Here is a 19,819-nt window from a genome sequence, read left to right on the forward strand (position 1 = left end):
TCCCGATGAGTCATGAAAATGTTGATAATGTTTATTGAGCTGCATGAAGGAATATGAACTTTTAAAAGAAATGCTTTCACATTTAACAAAGAAAGTGGAGCTAAGAGACAAAACTCGAAGTTAAAAGAAGCCCAAATAACTCAGAATCTGCCACTGAGATTTTGATATCAGTTGCAGCAAATCACCTTGTCTGTCCCCTGGAGGCGGGTAGGGAAGAAAGCTTCCACTTGGGCCAGCGAAAGACACAATTTCTGGAGGCGGAAGGCAGATGAGCATCTTCTAAAAGGGAGGCAGGAGGACCCAGGTTTGCGTCTGTGTTACTTTCTGTATTAAACCTCAAGGGGAGCACTCGATAGACATCTGCTAACCATACCCACATGTCCACATTCCCATCATTGTCACTCCTAGGTCAGTGAATCTTTGTTTTCAGGGTCTCCTTGTACTGTTTCACCAGGGAGCCAATCCACTCCTTGGTTTTCTGTTTGGCTTCCTCCCAAGTGTAGAGGGGCTCATATCCCAGATCTCGCTGAGCTTTCTTGTAGGAGAAGGTGAACACGCTGTTTGAAAGAGTCACTAGGTGGCGGTTGAAGCAGGGGCTATATTTGTAAATTGGACTGAGCAGGAAGCTCACTATTTCCAGCAGGAAGGCAAGCCAGTACTGCAGAGAAATAGGAAGGCTCATCCGGGAATCCAGGCAGAAGCCCCATTCTTTGCTCAAAGTGTAATTGAGGTCATCGTAGCTTTGGTGAGGCGTGTCATCTGAGATGTAGTAGAACTGTCCTTGGATGTTCGGGACCTTTTTGGGGTCCCGCAGGGCCCTCAAGGCCAGAATGTGGGCCCAGGCCACATTGCCCACATAGACTGGGTTGACTCTGGAGAACCTGCAGTGATTGGTCAGGATGCCGTTGTTCTTCAAGGCTCCGTGCATGTAGGCAGAAAGGAATGCGCTCCCCTCCCCGTAGATGTACATGGGCCTCAAGGCACAAGTGTGCAAGGCGCCTCCATTCCTCAGAGCCCACCCGTTAGCTGCCAGCACTGCCTTCTCGGCAAGCTTCTTGCTGTACGGGTAGGGCGAGGACCACGCCGATTCGTGATGCTCTTCTTCATGGCCGTCTTGGATGATCTCCCTGTAGGAGTTGGGCCCAGCCACCTCTATGGTGCTGGTGTGGATAAAGACCGGCACGCTGGCCTGGACACAGGCCTCCAACAGCAGCTGGGTACCTGCCCGAAGGAAGCACAGTGTCAGTGTCCGGACACAGCCCAGGCCAGCCCTGCCATGCCCCGTGTCTGCCCCTGGTCCTGAGTGCAGTGGCCATCACATCCGAGCAGTGCATGGTCTCTGGCTAAGATCCAACCATGCTAAAGCCATAGGACAAAAGCGGAAATGAAAAAATGAAAGGAGAACAAGACTTGGGTTCTGGACTGCAAGCATTTGGATTTCATGGACTTTTGGGATTTACATGGAACATGTTTGTACTCTTTATGTTGGAAAAGAACGAGTTGTCACCTTATATTTTGCAGAGTAAAGAGATTTAAAAATGATCTTTTGTCATCTCCAGCACCTCATTAAAGGTGGGCTGAAATGAAAAAGTAAAAGTGTTAGTTACTCAGTCATGTCCGACTCTGCAACCCCATGGACTGTAGCCTGCCGGGCTCCTCTGTCCATGGAATTCTCCAGGCAAGAATACTGGAGTGGGTGCCATTTCCTTCTCCAGGGGATTGTCCCGACTTAGGGATTGAACCTGGGTTTGCTGCATTGCAGGTGGCTTCTTTACCATCTGAGTCACCAGGGAAGTCCTAAAGACAGCTGTTGTAAACTTAAAAGATTAGGGGGCCATACTCTTAGAATAGGGACAACTCTGGTCCATAGGAGGACAGTTGAAGGACTCACATCACACACACACACACACACACACACACACATACACACACACGAGTTGTATGTAAGTAATGCGAGCGTGCATGCTAAGTTGCTTCAGTTGTGTCCAACTCTTTGTGATCCTATGGACTGTAGCTCACCAGCCTCCCTGTCCAGGGGATTGTCCAGGCAAGATGCAAGTAATATATACTCTTATAATACATTGAATTGTTGGTATTTTCTTATCTTTTTTTGAAGACCAATAAAAAAATTGTCACAAGGACTTTTTGTCACTGAGCAAATGAATGGTGGGTTCTGGGGAGAAGCTGGAGATCCAGACTGTTTCTGATTTTGCTTCTTGCAAAGGCCACTCTTAATTTTGGCTATGACTTTTTTTTACCGAGGTATGAAAAGTTGGGGTGGTAAACCTTTTATCTATACTAGTCTTCTGGAGCCTGTCAATGGCCTTATGTGTTGAGCCTGGTGAAGAACCAGAAAGGAGTGCGCCCTCTGCTGGTAATATATGTCATGGGCGGATCTTGTAGACTTCCTTAACCTGGGGAGAATTTCAGCTCCTAGAGGTAACCCAGAGTCTTCCCTACAGGAAAGAAATCATTTCCTGGAAAAAACATCATTTTGGAGTGGTATTTTTTTTAAAAAAAAAAACCTTTTAATGTCTTTGTGCAATTTGATTTTCAGGAAAGACAGCCTCATTAAAAAACTTAAATCTAAAAGCAGAGATAATTCAGAGCTAAAGGTAAAGAATCTCCTGCCAATGCAAGATGTACAGGAGACACAGATTTGATCCCTGGGTCGGGAAAATCACCTGGAGAAGGAAATGGCAACCCACTCCCGTGTTCTTGCCTGGAGAACCCTATGGACAGAGGAGCCTGGTGGGCTGTGGTCCATGGGGCCAAAGAATCGGACACGACTGAGCCACTGAGCATGCACTCACGTAAATTGCACAAGAAGAAAAGACCACGATTGTGAAGCATTTTCTAAACCAGAGAGTGATACAGTGATACTAGTTTTAGTCAGTGGAGGCCTCTAACTCTTCCCGGGGATTTCAAATCCCCTCTTGTTGGGAGCTGTGGAGAGTAGGCAATTATGGATTAGGGGAGCTGAAAACTCAAGACCCGTTAGCACTCTCCTGGCAGTGTGGGGGTAACCAGGGGTATGGCTAAGGCAAAACTAGAAAGGGTCTTTTTTGAGACTGTGATTTTAGGACAGAGATGCAAAGGCAAAGAGTTGCTTTAGAAAAATAGTCTCTGAGTAGACTAATTCTGGTGGGCAGGTGCAAGGCAGATGTGCTGGGGGCTGGGATGCTGTGGTCCTAGAGAGACTGGCCTCCAGGGATCAGAGGAGGATACTATACAGCAAGCTAAGAAGGGATTTAAGCTAATCCCTTGAGCGAAGTGTCTAGATTTAAAGTAGATTGGAAATCCACAGTTCAGAGACAGCCAGGAAGCATTTAAGGGATAAGGATCTTAAGATGCTATACTTTGGACACCTGAGCTACTCTTCAATAATAGACCTGGTGGGACTTCCCTGGTGGTCCACTTCTAAAGCAGGAGGGCATGGGTTTGATCCCTGGACAGGGAACTAAGATTCCATGTACCATGTGGCACCACCAAAAAAATGAATGGAAGAAAAAAAAGACCTGGTGGTGAGCTGAAACTGAAGCTCCAATACTCTGGTGACCTAATGTGAAGAGGTGACTCATTGGAAAAGATCCTTATGCTGGAAAGATAGAGGGCAGGAGGAGAAGGGCGTGACAGAGGATGAGATGGTTGGATAACATCACTGACTCAGTGGACATGAGTTTGAGCAAACTCTGGGAAATAGTGAAGGACAGGGAGACCTGGCATGCTGCAGTCCATGGGGTTGCAAAGAGTCAGACACAACTGAGCAACTGCACAACAAGTGAGCTGAAGAGATGGTATTATGGATAGTGTAAAACTAGTCTTGTTAAGAAGATATTACAGGAAGACCAGAGCTGGCTAATTCTGTACTGCTAGACCACTATGAACCAGCTTTGGCAGTTTTCTTGTGAGGAATTCTTTTTGGGGGTGAGCAGAAGTCCTCTCAACATTCTCACTACGCTTATGATTCTTCCTTTGCAGGAAGTCTTGCCTGAAGGAAACAGGCCCAGAGCTGTGGCCCATCACTCCTGACCTGGGGGCACCTCGTATCACAAACCTGTTAGTTAGTTCTTGGCTGTACTGTGACCCCTGCCTTATAGCCACACAGAAGGGCTAATGTGATGACCAAGGAAACACTTGTAAGTTCTGGCTCCAACACAGTGGAGGCAGGAGGTGGTCGGAGAACAAGAGTTTGAGCTTGGAGTTCAGTCAACACTTGATTGGATCAGCAGAAAGGTTTTTGTGGCCTTTGGACTTACAGAGGCATGGGTTTAAATTCTAGCCCTTTTACTTCTCTCCATAGTGCCTTAGACAAGTTATTTAGCCCATCTCAGCCCCAGTTTCCTCATCTAAAAAACTGAGGATGATGGCTGTGACTCTCTGTTGATTGTTAGAAAGTGTGTGAAAATGTTAGTCACTCAGTCGTATCTGACTGTTTGCGACTCCACAGACTAGCCCACCAGGCTCCTCTGTCCACAGAATTCTCCAGGCAAGAATACTGGAGTGGGTTGCCATTTCCTCCTCCAGGGGATCTTCCCGACCCAGGGATTGAACCCGGGTCTCCCAAGTTGCAGGCAGATTCTTTAGTCTCTCAGCCACCAGGAATCTCTGTCGGTGGTGATGAGCAAAAACGCTTGGTGTCCACCCAGCAGGTGTTCACCAGGCTCCCCCTCCCTTATCCTGGCTTCTGATCCTCACTGGCCCATCTCCCTCCAGCTCCTCCCCAGGACCCTGTACCTTTCACATTGACGTTCATGATGGTCTCTCGTGGGACAGCATTCCTGATATCGATGACAGAGGCAGTGTGGATGACCGCCGAGATGCCCTGGCAGGCCCCTTTCAGGCACTGCTCATCCAGAATGTCTCCTTCCAGCAGGGTCAGCTTGATCTTGCTCTGGAGCTCTGTGTGAACAGGAGGCAGGTCACTGGAAGGCTCTCTGAATCTGCAAGTTTCCTGATAAAGGTGGCATTTTACCTAGGTCTTCAAGGACAGGTAGACTGAGGGGAAGGAGGGATGGGGAGGAGAGGTGAACAGCCCATGGAAGGAGCAAGTCAACAAGGGCATAGCAATCAGAATGCACAACATTTCTTGAGAAGGAGCAAACATCTCTTTCCATCCCATCTCCTTCCAAAAAAAGATAAAAAAGAGAGTTTGAGCTATGAGGAGTCAAGAGTGCCTGGAACACTAAATTGTGAAAGAGACTCATGGGGCATGTATAAAATTCATTAAGGAAAGAATTTGCATTTAATTCAAATTAAATGCAATGGGGAATCGGGTATGGATTTGAAATTAAAGGAGACATGTAAGCAAGAGTTGTAGTGTAGGAAGCAAACCCCGGCTGCAGTATTATAAAGTGGATCAAGGTGGGGGGTGGCTAAGAGAAAGCAAGGTGATTGAGGGATTAATCGGGCCATGGCACCACAGTTCACATGAGGAGGACGGGATCCAGGGATCCAGCAGAGGGAGCTGAGAAGAGAAGTGCCCAAAGTTTGACTTTCAGACCTTACCTTCCAGGTCCTGGTTCTTACTGGAGATGGGCTGAGAGGAAGAGTCAAAGGCAGCCCGAGTTTTTTCCACTTGAGTGATTAAGAGGATGGTGGTGCTTTTTAACAGGAATTTAGAATGGGCCCCAATGGTGAATTTAACTGCAAGAGCTCTTATTAGATATCATCAAAAGAAGACATCAGTGCTGAAAATGAGCCAGCCACCAAGGGACTAACATTCTGGCCATCTTAGCCAAGGGTCACAGAGATGTCATCAGGGTCTCCGGCTCCTCTGAAGCCCACTGGAGGTGGCACAACTTCATCTCCTCAGATTAGTGTTGTCTCTCAGCTGTGTCCTACTGTGTGCGACCCCATAGACTATAGCCTGCCAGGCTCCTCTGTCCATGGGATTCTTCAGGCAAGAATACTGGAGTGGGTAGCCTTTCCTTTCTCCAAGGAATCTTCTCAACCCGGGGGTCGAACCCAGGTCTCCTGCATTGCAGCCAGGCTCTTTACTGTCTGAACTACAGGGAAGCCCCACCTTAGATTTGCCCGTGAAATAAATGCCGCACATAGAGCTTGGATAAGTATCCTGCACTTATTTTGTGCTATTTATTTCACACATGGCTTTCAGCTTTCTAATTCCCTTTCCCAGCCATCTCATGAGACAGGGATTCTGATTTCCACTTTACAGGCAAGGACATCCAGGCTCAGAGGCATAGTCTTAAGTCACACTTCTAATGAAGGCGCCAGCCTGCCCACCTGCCTTCAAGCCTTGCTTGCTGTCCCATCACCCACTTGCAGGACTGCAGAGAAGTTCGGGATCAGTCAGTTTAGATGAAATGGCCAGTCTCTCCACTGGCCAGAGAACAGTGAGAGAGAAATCCAGAGTGAAAAGTCTCCTGCGTTGCAGGAAGATTCATCACCACTTAGACACTAGGGGAGCCAGCCAGACAGCCTGGTTCAAATCCAGCTTTGCCATTTTCCAGGTGTGGGACCTTGAACAAGTTAATTAACCTCTGCTACATCCGGTCTGTATGTTTGTGTCCCCTCAGATCCACTGTTGAAATCCTAATGTGATGGTGTTAGGAGTTAGGGGCCTTTGGGAGGTTATTAGATCGTGAAGGTAGAGACCTCATAGACTGAATTTCCTTCTTAGGTTACAACTTGATAAAACCATCTGCTCTCCTTTAAGCCTCTTTGAGATTAGCTCCGCCCCAGCCCCTTCCACTCCAAAAAGGCCACAGAGTGGGAGAAAGGCAGAGGAGTTAGCTGGAGAGCAGAGTTTTCTGATTGTGTCCCCACTTCTTCCCTGCCTGTCCCTTCCTCTTCCTCTCTTTCAAGGCTGACTTCAGCAGACTGGCTCAAAGGCCAAGTGAGGAACGACCGCTCAGCCGTTAGTCTGCAGGGATGCAGAGTGACCAGCAGAGGCGCTGTAGATGCCTCAGCTGGAACCCCTAGCTCCCTCCGCAAGCCTCTGTGGGCTTGGCCAGTGTTTTGCATAGACTGAAAATACGATGGAAGCTTACCTGTTGTGAGCGGGGTTGGAGGGAGGCCCAGAGAGAAGCTACTGGACAGACTAGCGGTTGAGAGCCCAGATACTGCAGCCAGACTGTGCGTGACTCTTTGCAACCCTATGGACTGTTGCCCCCAGGCCCCAATGTCCATGGGATTCTCCAGGCAAGAATACTGGATTGAGTTGCCATGACCTCCTCCAGGGGACCTCCCCGACCCAGGGATTGAACCGGGGTCTCCTGAGATGGGACCTTGAACAAGTTAGTTAACCTCTGCTGTGTCTGCACGTTTCTGTCCCCTCAGAGCCACATTGAAATCCTAATGTGATGGTGTTAAGAGTTAGGGGCATTTGGGAGGTTATTAGATCATGAAGGTAGAGCATGGATAGGATTAATGTTTTTACAGAAAAGACCCCAGAGAGATCCCTCATGCCTTCCACCGAGAGAGGGCACAGCAAGATGGTGCAGCTATGAACCAGGAAGAGACCTCTGACCAGAACTTGACCCTGCCTTGATTTTGGACTTCCAGACTTCAGATGGCTCAGCGGATAAATAATTCACCTGCAATGCAGGAGACACAGGGAGTGCAGGTTCGATCCCCGGGTTGGAAAGATCCCCTGGAGGAGGAAATGGCAACCCACTCCAGTATTCTTGCCTGGAAAATCCCATGGGACAGAGAAGCCTGGCGGGCTACAGTCCATGGGGTCATGGACTGTAGCAACTAAGCACGCACACACACACAGACTTCAGAACTGTGACCAATACATTTCAGATTATGAGATACCCAGCCTGCAGTATTTTGTTATGGCAGCCCGAATTGACTGGATTCTTCTATGCCTGTATTCTTATTAAAAAAAAAGAAAAAAAATAAACCGAAGACCCTGTTACCCATCCCAAAGAGAGGGTTGTGATGAGGAGCAAATGAGTTGATACATGTAAAACGCTGGGCACAGCGCCTGGCACAAAAGGAATCCCGTAAGTTTTCTCTGTCGTTATCTTGACAGAGGCCCCTGCCCACCCACACCTGCACCTGACTTATTCACCTTGGGAGCTGTTCTGCTAGGTTGAGCATCACTCTCTCTGGGCATAAGTCATCAGCCTGTATATATTGCTGGGATGGAGGGATTACAAAAGGTTGGTGTTCATCATCTGTGAATTTTTTCTAAAAAAATCAAAGACACTGTTGGAGCAGAGGGCAGAGGAAACAGGAAGTTTGCAAAGGTCAGGGAGGGAAAAGGAGAACAGAGTGATGGGCAGGGTCCAGGAGAGTGAGCTGGGGAGGGAGACTTTAAGTGGGGAGGGGGGTCCTGGGCAGCCAGGGCCTGTGTATAGATGGCCAATCCACCGGGGCTGGGGAGGGGAGACAAGGAGTTGGTTTGGGGGCACACAGGCAGGAAATGGGAGAGACTAAAGACTCACTTTGTCCAGAGTTGGCCCTCGGGGCATTGACTGGGGCTCATCTGAGCTCTGCTCCACATCAATCCCAGAGACCTCGACAAGTCGCTTTACCTTTGTTGACCTCAATTCCTCATTGTCCGGGTGGGTGTTACCCTCTCCTACCATCCTCACAAGGTTATTTTGAGGATCTCAGAGCAAAGCAGGTTGGAAAAGACACTATAAATCAAGCGTTTGCCTTGGCATCATGGGCAGCAGTCAGGAAAGAGAGCCATGAGCTGCTTTAGTGGATTCTGTAGTCACGTCCTTGTGATGATGAGGAGAGAGGCGAATAGTACAAAGAGACGCACAGGGAATCCACGCGAGGCGTGTCTGCATTCACGCTGCCTCTAGTTCTCTTTCTGGCTCCCTTGTTGCATGCCTGTGCATCCTCTCCTCCCCGCTCTTTCTGGCTCCTTCTCTAATTCCCTCTCTCTCTCATTCACACACACACACACACACTCACAGACACACACACACACTCGCACACTTCACCCTCTCTTCCTTTTATTTCACCTTCAACAGAGACGCTCAGTGAAGCCACAGAAAGACAAGGGCAATCAAGAAGCTCTGGATCCCAGTGGTGGCATCTCCAGGTTAACAGCACAGGCTCGCCCTTTGCAGACAGTGCACAACAAGTAACAAGCCTCGTGGACAAGGGAGAAAACGAAAACATGATTTTCTAGATGAGAAGAACAGACTCTAAGTGTCTGGTCCACGGCCCACCCTCTCACCCTGGGCTGGGACCTCTGACCCACCTGGGACTGCACCATGTATCACCCTACCCCATCTTCTGACACTACCTGTGATTATACCATGGTATTACCCCATCTGTGATCTTCCTTTCTGATAACAGGATTAGCCTTGATTTGGCTACAACTTTCCTTAAACTGCTAGAAAGAACCCCCTCCCCCATACCCACGTAGGTCTTCAAAGGGAGCTACACTCCTGTGACTCAGGCTTACTTACTAGAAAATTCCTCCCGAACTTCTGGTCTGAAGACTTTGTCTAGCACCCGGATTTCCTGCAGATCCTTCTCCTCCACCAATAAGCGGATGATCCTCTGGCCCAGAAATCCTCCTCCTCCGGTCACGAGGCAGCTCCATCCTTCCATGGCCAAACCTGGGCACTGAGAAACGCTCACCAGGAACCAGAAAGCACTGGGGGGGCAGATTGGGCGAGAGGACGATGCTGGAGAGAGCCCAAAAGAGAGTTCAAGTGATTCCATGCTCATAAAGACACACGGTGTTACTTCTTCTCCATTTTTGTAAAAATCCCTTGTGCCCCCCTCCCAGGAGCAGCAGAAAGAAAGTGAAAAAGCTCTAACCGGTCAGATTGTGGCAAGCCAGATGAAAGCACCCGGGTTCTGATCTCCAGATTGCCCAAAGACGGAACTGGAGAGAGCTTTATATGCTGCTGCCTCTGACTCAGCCCACTCAGCCTTGAGCTCTTATGGTGTACTCATTGTTTACCCCTCCTCACTTCCTCTCCAAGAAGTAGTGACCTTTGCCTTGTATCTCTCATTCCTCCAAGGCATAGGAAGAGACAGCAAGCTTCGAGGCCACAGCGTGATAAAGACGCTTGGTTCTACCCTCAGCGGGACTCCTGGCAGTCAGTGTCTGCTGCCTGGGATCCACAATCTGTGAACTTAAACTGGACGGGGAGAAATCTCCAGCAATATGAACTGTTGCCTTATGCAGCAAATACATCTGGAGGGCGGGGGCGGGGGGGGGGTGAGGTGGATCCACTGTAGCCCACTGTCTCCTCTGTCAGAGTGTTCTTTGAAATGTTGCTGTTTTGCAGAGTTTAGAGTTGAGAAATTTGCAGTGATGGAAGCTCCAATCACTAAATTCTGTGGAAGGCAATTTTCTTTCCCACTCAATATATCTGGAACCTTAGTTTCTTTCCCCCTGCAGAGCTCTGGGTTTCTGGAAGAAGAGCACCATTGAAGGGAAGCTCTCTGGTGATAACTGTCTAGTTCTATGACCTGCACAACTTGAGTAGGTGTATGGCTGTTAGCATAACTATCGCCACCTTGGTCCCTTATAGTTTCTCCTGTCCTTTCACTAACCTTACCCAGGACTGTACAGTGAATCACTTCTCTGTCATCAAGGGCTTCTTTTTTATTTAAAGATATTAGTTGTTGTTGCTGTTTGGTCACTAAATGGTGTCCGACTCTTTGTGAACCCATGGACTGCAGCCCAACAGGCTCCTCAGTCAATGAGATTCTCCAAGCAAGGATGCTGGACTGGGTTGCCATTTTCTTCTCCAAGGGATCTTCCTGACCCAGGGATAGAACCTGTGTTTCCTGTGTCTCCTGCTTTGGCAGGAGGATTCTTTACCACTGAGCCACCTGGGAAGTGCAATAGATATTGCATAATAACTGTTAGGGTCCAATGGGCTCTATGCTCTGCTAGTCCCAAACAACAGTGAAACTATTTGTATTCTTGGCAACCATGAAACTAGTTACCCCTTCATAAATACTAACTTAGGAATGTATGTTTTGTATGCAGGTGTTCCCAGCACCTACCCATATACCCTGGGTTAGTGATAAAATTGTCCCCATGGCCCCTCAGCAGTGATGAGTACATGTGTGAATGCTTCTGGGTCATTGTCCACCAAACCCTACTCTGTAAGTTTTATTCTGATAAACTGATCCAATGACTACATGGAGCTGCCTGCTTCATTTTTCCTTCCCAAGATGCCTTCTCAGTTTGATGGGCATGCCTCCAACAGTAGGGGTCTGTAGCTATGGGCCATAGTAGCTTTTATTATGAATGTTTGCACTAAACCCACATTCTGTTTGCAAAAACACTCTCAGTAGATTCTTGAACAGATGATGCTTATATGCTTCAGAAGCCTGTACCCCAGAGATATCCAAATACCACTGCCATCAGCATCTCAAGATATTGTCAAAAGATTGAGGTGTAATTTACGTGCATTAAAATGTCCAGATTTTAAATGTTAGTTCAACGAACCATTTGCAATTATGTACAGCTATGTAAGAAACCACCCAAAACAAGATCTAGAATGTTTTTTTCCCTGCAGAAAATTCTTTCTTCCCATTTTCAGTCAATTCCCACCCTTCCAACCTACCCCAGAAACAGCTACACTCTGATATTTAGTGGATAGATACTCTCCTAACTTTTCTTCTAAAGTCTTTATCATTCTGGATGTATATTTAAATATAGAATTCATCTAAAATCAAGTTTTGTACACTGCATACAGAAAATGTTACTATTGTATTCCTCTATTGCCTATCCATTTTCTCTCATCAATTTCTCTTGTTTTAATTATTTGCTTGCTTTTGTGTTTAATTTATATTTTTTCAAGTTTCTTATGGTCAAAGATTAGATACTTTATTTCTTCTTTTTGACAATGGGCATTTGCGTTTAAAGCTACAAATTTCTGTCTAAGCACCATATTACCTGCAACCAACAGTGTGTCGTTTTTTTTTTTTTGGCCACATTGAAGGCATGTGGGATCTTAGTTCCCCGACCAGAGTGTGAACCTGCATGCTACAGTGGAAGCACAGGGTCTTAACCACTGGGCCACCAGGGAAGTCACTTAACAGTTTTGTTACCATTCAGGTAAAAATATTTTCTGACTTACCTGTGATTTCTTCCTTACTGCATGAGTTATTCATAAGCATGTTGTTAAATGTCTGAACCCAGAGATTTTCTAGATAATGTTATCAATTTCTAATTTAATACTATAGCGGTCAGAGTATATAGTCCGTATGATTTTGATTTTCAGATATTTATTGAAAGTTGTTTGGTGGCTCAGTGCAAATGGTCTGTCTTAGTGAAATGCCACAAGCGCTTGAAAAGAATTTTTTTAAATTGCCAACAGTTGATGAGAGTGAAGCTTTATAAGAGTGGGTTTGACACCCTCCTTCAGGTCTCTCCCTCTTCCTGTGTTGTAGACATTCTCCTCTTGTCACTTGGGACTTGACTCCCAATGCCTCAAACACCCTTGCTTAGGAAAGGCGCTGGGTTACAGCATCTTGTTCTATGAGCACTAGCTAAAGGTCCTTGGTCTTACTGAGACCCATGGAGCCTGTCTGAGGTCATCAAAGTGCATCGTACAGCTTTGCGTGCTGTAGTGATGCTGCAAGTGGGCATTTATGCCTCCTATCCCCTCCAAGGTTGGGGCTGAAGAGCTAATTCCCCCAGCTCTTGGAAATGTTGGAGGCTGGTAGATTTTGTCTAGTATCTCTCTGAGAATTGCCTTCAGCCAAAGAACCAGTAGAACAAGACTTCAGAGTCGATGAGTGGAACTGAAGAAACCATGTAGACAGCGAGAGATAAAGGGGAAGGCAGATGGGGGTCAGAACATTACCTTTGTTTTATTTTCAAACATCTTTGCTGTAAAACAAATTTATGTGTCATAAAATTAACTAATTTTAAATATACAATTCAACTATTTTAAGTAAAATTATGAACTGTGTAACCATCACCATAATCCTATTTTGGAACATTTTTGCGTTTGTGTATGTGCGTGTGTGTGTGCTAAGTTGCTTCAGTTGTGTCCAACTTTTTGCAACCCTGTGAGTGATAGATAACCTGCCAGGCTCCTCTGTCCATGGGATTTCCCAGGCCAGAATACTGGAGTGGGTTGTCATGCCCTCTTCCAGGAGACATTCCTGACCCAGGGATGGAACTTGAGTCTCCTGCATTGGCAGGTGGGTTCGTTGCCACTAGTGTCACCTGGGAAGCCCTGGAACATTTCTATCCCCACTAAAAGACCTCCTGTACCCATTAGCAGCAACTCCTCATTCACGTTCCCCAGCTATGTGAAAGTCAGTCATGTCCAACTCTTTGTGACCCCATGGACGATATGGTCCGTGGAATTCTCCAGGCCAGAATACTGGAGTAGGTAGCCTTTCCCTTCTCCAGGGTGTCTTCCCAACCCAGGGATTGAACCCAGGTCTCTCACATTGCAGGTGAATTCTTTACCCCAGCTATAGACAACCTTTAATTAATTTTCTGACTCTATAGATTTGCCTTTTCTGAATACCCTATAGATAGAGTCATACAGTGCGTGGTCTTTTGTGTCTGGCTTCTTTTACTTACCATAACATACTTTTGAGGTTCATCTATGTTGTAGGATGTATCAGTATTTCATTCCTTTTAGGTGTCGAGTACTATTTCATTGTATTGATATCCCATATTCTGTTTATTCTTTCACCACTTGATAGTTGGGATGTTTCCACTTTTTGCACTATTATGGGTAAAGCTGTTAGGAACATTCACATACATGTGTTTGTGTGGACGCATGTTTTCATTTCTTTTGGGCGGAGAGCTAGGAGTGAAGTTGTTGGGTCATGTGGTAAATTTATCTCTAACTTAAGAAATTGCGTAACTGTTTTCCAAAGTGGCTGTGCTCTCTACCTGTACTGAGTGAATATTTTACTTTTTCCACATTATTGTTTCTTCATATTCTTCAATTGACATTCTCTATTTTTTAAAAGTTTATTTACTTCTGGTTGCGCTGGGTCTTCATTGTTTTGCACAGGCTTTCTCTAGTGGTGGTGAGTAGGGGCTACTCCTCGTTGTGGTGCATGGGCTTCTCGTTGCGGTGACTTCTCTTGTTGGAGAGCATGAGCTCTAGGCACACAGGCTTCAGTAGTTGCAGCATGTGGGCTCCGAAGTTGCGCCTCATGGGTTCTAGAGCATGGGCTTGGTAGTTGCAGACATGCGCTTAGTTGCTCTGCAGCTAAGCAGATGTGGAATCTTCCTAGACCAGGGATTGAACCCAGGTTCCCTGCATTGGCAGACGGGCTTTTATCCACTGTGCCACCAAGGAAGTCTGACGTTATCTATTTTTAAAATCATAGCCATGCTTGTGGATAAGAAGTGGTATCTCACCTTGGTTTTGATTTGTATTTCACTAATAATGAATGATGCTAAGCATGTTTTCATATGCTTATTGAACATTCCTATAGCTTTTCGGTGAAAAATCTATGTGATTCTTTGATCATTTTAAAATTGGGTTATTTATCTTTTTATTTTGATTTGTAAAGTGTTTTATATTCTATATCAAGTTCTTTCATAGACAAATGATTTGAAAATATCTTTCCAAGTCTATAACTTATCTTACTATTTTATTGATAATGTCTTTTGTTTTAATATTTAAAACATTGTTTTTACAATGTTGTGTTGTTTTCTGCCATACAACAATGCAAATCATCCGTAATGACACATACACCCCTTCCCCCCCAGCCTCCCTCCCCTCCCCCCAGGGCATCACAGAGTGTCAGACTGGGCTCCCTGTGCTATACAGAAACTTCTCACCAGTTATCCATCTTACACCCGGGAGTGTATATATGCTGGTGCTACTTCCTCCACTCTTCTCGCTCTCTCCCTCCCCCACTGTGTCCACAAGTCTCTTCTCTACATCTGTGTCTCCTTCCTTCCCTGCAAATGCTGGAGAGAATACGGGAAAAAGGGACCCTTCCACATTGTTGGTGGGAGTGTAAACTGATACAGCCATTATGGAGAAATGTATGGAGATTCCTTAAAAAACTAGGAATAAATCTACCGTATGACCCAGCAAACCCACTACTGGGCATATACTCTGAGAAAACCATAATCCAAAAAGATACATGTGCCCCAGTGTTCATGGCAGCACTGTTTACAATAGCCAGGACACAGAAGCAACCTAGATGTCCATTGACTGATGAATGGATAAGGAAGATGTGGTACATATATGCAATGGAATATTACTCAGCCATAAAGAGAATGAATTTGAGTCAGTTCTAGTGAGGTGGGTGAATGTAGAACCTGTAATACAGAGTAAAGTAAGTCAGAAAGAGAAAAGCAAATATAGTATATTAGTGCATATGTATGGAATCTAGAAAAATGATATTGATAATGTCTTTTGAAGAATAAGTATTTTTAATTTTGATTAAGTCCCATTTTTCAATTTTTTTTCTTTTACCGCTCGTGTTTTTGTCTCACTCAATGTCAGGATGTCAGGAAGATTTTTAATCTATTTTTTCTTCTAAGAAGTGTATGGTTTTAGCCTTTACATTTATGTCTATGATAGATTTTGAGGGGATTTTTGCATGTGGTGTGAGTTTATGGTCTAGTTCAGATGGTCAATTGAAAAGATGTCAAGTAACTTCAGTGGGGGAAAATGATAACCTTTAAACAAATGACACTGGGACAACTGGATTGTCCTCCATCCCCTTCAAGACTGAGATTTGTACCTGTTCAGGGAAGGTCAGAGCGTGTTAAGTAAGGCTGGGCCCATCTGGGTTACCCCCAGTTGGCGTTGGGGTTTGGGAAGAACTCCTCAGTATGACACATCATGGGCTGAAAAATACGCTGCATCAGGGACACTCACAAAAGGCAAAGGTCAGCAAAGGAACAGAGGGTATGATTCCCCCATCCTTCTATCCTACACTGATTGATGCGTAAATGTTCAGGAAACTGGGCCTACGGTGTGTGTCTGCATTCTAGTGCAGGGACACAAGCTTCCTTTATTCTATTTTATTTTATTTTATTTTGGTATCCTGTTAGCACAAGAAAGCAGGCTAATCAATAGAGGAACATACCTACTGTTGGTGCCAAGCAGTCTGGATTTGGAGTGCCAGCTATTTATAAGTTATATGAGGGGACTTCCCTGATGGTCCAGTGGCCAAGACTCTGTGCTCCCAGTACAGGGGGCCTGGGTTCGGTCCCTGATCAGGAAACTAGATCCCACATGCTGCAACTAAAGATCCTGCATGCCACAAGGAAGACAGAAGATCCCACATGCCGCAGCTAAGATATGGTGTAGATAAATAAAATAAATAAATTTTTTAACAATAAAAAACTAGTAATTAAAAATAATAAATTTTGAAAAAGAGTTGTATGGGAAAGTTAACTGCCCAGCACCTGGAGTCCGTGGGGCTTATAGGAAGTGTTTCTCTCTTTGGAAAGAAGCCACTGTTTCCATGGGATCTATTCATGGTACAGTCTCTCATTCTGGGAAGAGGGAATTCCTTCACTTGGATAAGTTGTTAAAGTCCTGGGCCACTTAAGTTCCTTGTGCCATGGTTCTAGAGAGGCAAATTTGGGAAGAGAAAGCATATGATAATTTTTTAAGCCACAGGATTAGGTGAGATACTATACGGAAAGAAGGCTTGTAGATAAAAGGAAAAGCCTCAGAACTGAAACCCAGGAAAAACTTAACAACATATAGAGGTTTAAGAGAGGAGGAAGAGCCAGCTAAGGTGACTGAGCCAGAGTGGTGTAAGGCAGGAGAAAATTAGGAGAGTACGGCGTTAGGAAAATCACATGAGGGAAGTACGTAAAGAAGGAAAATGTGGTCAACTGTGTTGGATGTTGCTGAAGCATCAAGTGCAATGAAGAAAACAATTGACCATTGGTTTTGACAACATGGAGTTCATAAGTAACTTGGTAAGAGCAATTTCAATGGATTTAGAAATTCTAATTGGAATGTGTTGAGAAACAGATGAAAAGTAAATAGAGTGACTACAAAAATAAATTGTGTCTTGTTTTTTGATCCACTCTGACAGTCCCTGCTTTTTAAATCTTATTTGGTGTATTTAGACCATTGGTGCTTAAAGGAAGTATTTATATAGCTGGGTTAATATCTGTCATATCATAAGAAATAACAAGTGTTGGTAAGGACATGGAGAACAGGGAACCCTCCATTGTGTATTATTTGTGGGAATGTAAATGGCACCCACTACAGAAAATAGTATGGAGGCTCCTTGAAAAAATAAAAATAGAACTACCATATGATCCATCAGTTCCACTTTTGGATGTTTATCCAAAGAAAATGAAAACACCAACTTGAAAAGGTTTATGCATCCCCCATGTTCATTGCAGCATTATATATAAACAATAAACAAGATATGCAAATAATCTAAATGCCCATCAGTGGGTAAATAGAAAAAGAAATTGTGGTATATTTGGAGAGTTAGTTCAAGGAACTGAACAATACAAGTGTGTGTCTGAAACACAAGAATCTGAGAGAGGGTGGGATTAAATGAGGTTGTCAAGGTGAGCTGGGCCTTGACATGCATAATCTTGAAAGGAAGTCGTGATAATGATTTTGGCTTTCTCCTAAGAGCAACGTGAAGTCAAAACAGAAATTTGAGTCATGCAGTGGCATGATGAGAATTACATTTTTAAAAGATCACTTTGGCTACTGTGTGTAGAACAAATTAGTGTGAGCTAAGAAGACTCAGAGAAATCCACTGGGAAAGGAGTTTGGAAGTGTAAGACAAAGGACGGTAACTCACTCTCAAGTAGTGATATGGAGACAGAGAAAAGGTGACAGGCTTGTTAGAAATAGAAGGAAGCATTGCACTCCTTCTAAACCACATGCCAGGTACACATGTTAGAGTCTGTCTGAATATAGCCACTGGCTGGTGTGTGATACTCCCTGGAAATCCACGATGACTAGCTTTAAGTAGAATGTGCTAGTTCAGATTCATACCTCATGTTCTATGCTGTGTTAGTTGATTTTGTAAGAGGCAGGAGACAGACAGTTTGTAATAATGTCACGAGGTATGTGTTTTGCCTCCTGGAGCCGGCAGATAATAGGCAGTGTAAGGGGTGTAAGCAGGTCAAGAGTGCAGGGGAAAGGCTCACCCACTCCCTGTGGGCCCATTGATTTAAAAGGTTAAGCGTTTGCCAAACCTGTAGCCTTATCTAGTCTAGCTGAGCCACTTTTTCTACTCACTCGACAGAAGGACTGTTAACAATCATTAAACATACTCGATTACTGAAAACTTTCTTCTAAACAGTCCCATCAAATGTACCATGTTCTTGAAAGAATACATTAATCCTTTTAAATTCAGTACCAATAGCTCAACACAGAACCCAGTGTAAGTATACCCCAAGTATATGATAACAAGGAGGGGTACCAGATAGGCAAAAGGAGAAAGAGTAAGAGAACAAACAGTTTGTCTGCTCTACTTAATATCTGACACTCATAGCTTTCATGCTATGACATCAGACTTAACTAGATGCAACAGACTGTGGTCTGCAGTGCCTAAAATTTTACCGTCTGGGCCTTTAGAGAGAAAAGTGGTCTGTCTCTAAACAGAACCTATTTAAGAGTGTAGTAGGCTTCTTTTTTCTTGTTGGTTTATTTATTTTTGGCTGTGCTGGGTCTTCGTTGCTGTGCGGGCTTCTCTTTGCAGTGGCTTCTCTTGCTGTGGAACACAGGCTCTAGGGCACCTGGGCTTCTGTAGTTGTAAGCGCGTGGGCTCAGTCGTTTTGGCTCTCAGGCTCTAGAGCACAGGCTTGGTAGTTGTGGCGTATGGGCTTAGTTGCTCCGAGGCATGTGGGATCTTCCCAAACCAGGCATCAAACTGGCATCCCTTGCTCTGCAAGGAAGATTCTTTATCCATTGGACCACCAGGGAAGCCCTGCAAGTTCTTGATGTCCATGCATACATGTAATTACTAATGTTTACAGAAACCTTTGAATAGAAATTCTTTTGGGCATTAGTGACAAATGGAAATGAAACTGTTCATTGTTATTGAAAGGTAAAGCCAGACATGATGTACTGGGTAAGAGGAACTCCGGCCAACAGGCCTGTAGTAATGTGGTGGTAAGGTCTGTGTTAGGAAAAGTGTTTTCTAGTCCTATGGTTAGTCTTGGCCTTTTGGTGAGCCTGTAACCATGGACTGTGAACTTTACCAGTGCTTCATGGTCCCTCCTTGCCCCCTTAAGTGGGACCGGATGGCTAGAGGGGGCTGGAGCTGGGTATTTCCCATCTCCCAAGTTGGTTTTGAAAAACTAAGATCATGGCATCCGGTCCCATCATTTCATGGCAAATATATGAGGAAACAATGGAAACAGTGACACACTTTATTTTCTTGGGCTCCAAAATCACTGCAGATGGTGACAGCAGCCACAAAATTAAAAGACACTTGCTCCTTGGAAGAAAAGCTATGGCAAACCTAGATAGCATATTAAAAAGCAGAGACATTACTTTGCTAATAAAGGTCCACCTAGTCAAAGCTATGGTTTTTCCAGTAATCCTGTATGGGTGTGAGAGTTGGACTCTAAAGAAGACTGAGCACCAAAGAATTGATGCTTTTGAGCTGTGGTGTTGGAGAAGACTCTTGAGAGTCCCTTGGACTGAAAGGAGGTCAAACCAGTTAATCCTAAAGGAAATCATCCCTGAATATTCATTGGAAGGACTGATGCTGAAGCTGAAGCTCCAATGATTTGGCCACCTGATGCGAAGAGCTGACTCATTAGAAGAGACCATGATGCTGGGAAAGGTTGAAGGCAGGAGGAGAAGGTGATGACAGAGGATGAGATGGTTTGGCATCACTGACTCAATGGACATGAGTTTGAGCAAGCTGAGAGATGGTGATGGACAGGGAAGTCTGGTGTGCTGCAGTCCATGGG

The 19,819-nt window shown here is 45.1% G+C and overlaps 1 protein-coding gene across 2 annotated transcripts; it reads right to left on the minus strand.

Moving 5' to 3' along the window:
• LOC122435367 (3 beta-hydroxysteroid dehydrogenase/Delta 5-->4-isomerase) lies at positions 1–9,876 on the minus strand. 2 transcript variants are annotated; one of them, XM_043459509.1, is made up of 4 exons: positions 9,760–9,876; positions 9,402–9,623; positions 4,738–4,902; positions 1–1,221 (listed from the first exon to the last, which is right to left on the minus strand). In XM_043459509.1, the coding sequence occupies exons 2-4, from the start codon at positions 9,544–9,546 to the stop codon at positions 410–412; spliced, it is 1,122 nt and encodes a 373-aa protein (XP_043315444.1). In that variant the 5' UTR covers positions 9,547–9,623; positions 9,760–9,876; the 3' UTR covers positions 1–409. The 2 variants fall into 2 exon arrangements, with proteins under 2 accessions (XP_043315444.1, XP_043315432.1); XM_043459497.1 differs by having other exon boundaries at positions 9,402–9,816.
• Positions 9,877–19,819: the final 9,943 nt, after the last annotated feature.

This window comes from Cervus canadensis, chromosome 2 (genome assembly GCF_019320065.1).
Source record: "Cervus canadensis isolate Bull #8, Minnesota chromosome 2, ASM1932006v1, whole genome shotgun sequence".
Lineage (NCBI taxonomy): Eukaryota > Metazoa > Chordata > Mammalia > Artiodactyla > Cervidae > Cervus > Cervus canadensis.

Coding starts and splice junctions, on each gene's coding strand:
- LOC122435367 (XM_043459497.1), bottom strand. CDS start 9,666: ATGAGCATGGAATCACTTGAACTCTCTTTTGGGCTCTCTCCAGCATCG. Junction 4,903..9,401: donor AGTTCGGGAGGAATTTTCTA/GTAAGTAAGCCT, acceptor CTGTTCACACAG/AGCTCCAGAGCAAGATCAAG. Junction 1,222..4,737: donor CATGAACGTCAATGTGAAAG/GTACAGGGTCCT, acceptor TCCTTCGGGCAG/GTACCCAGCTGCTGTTGGAG.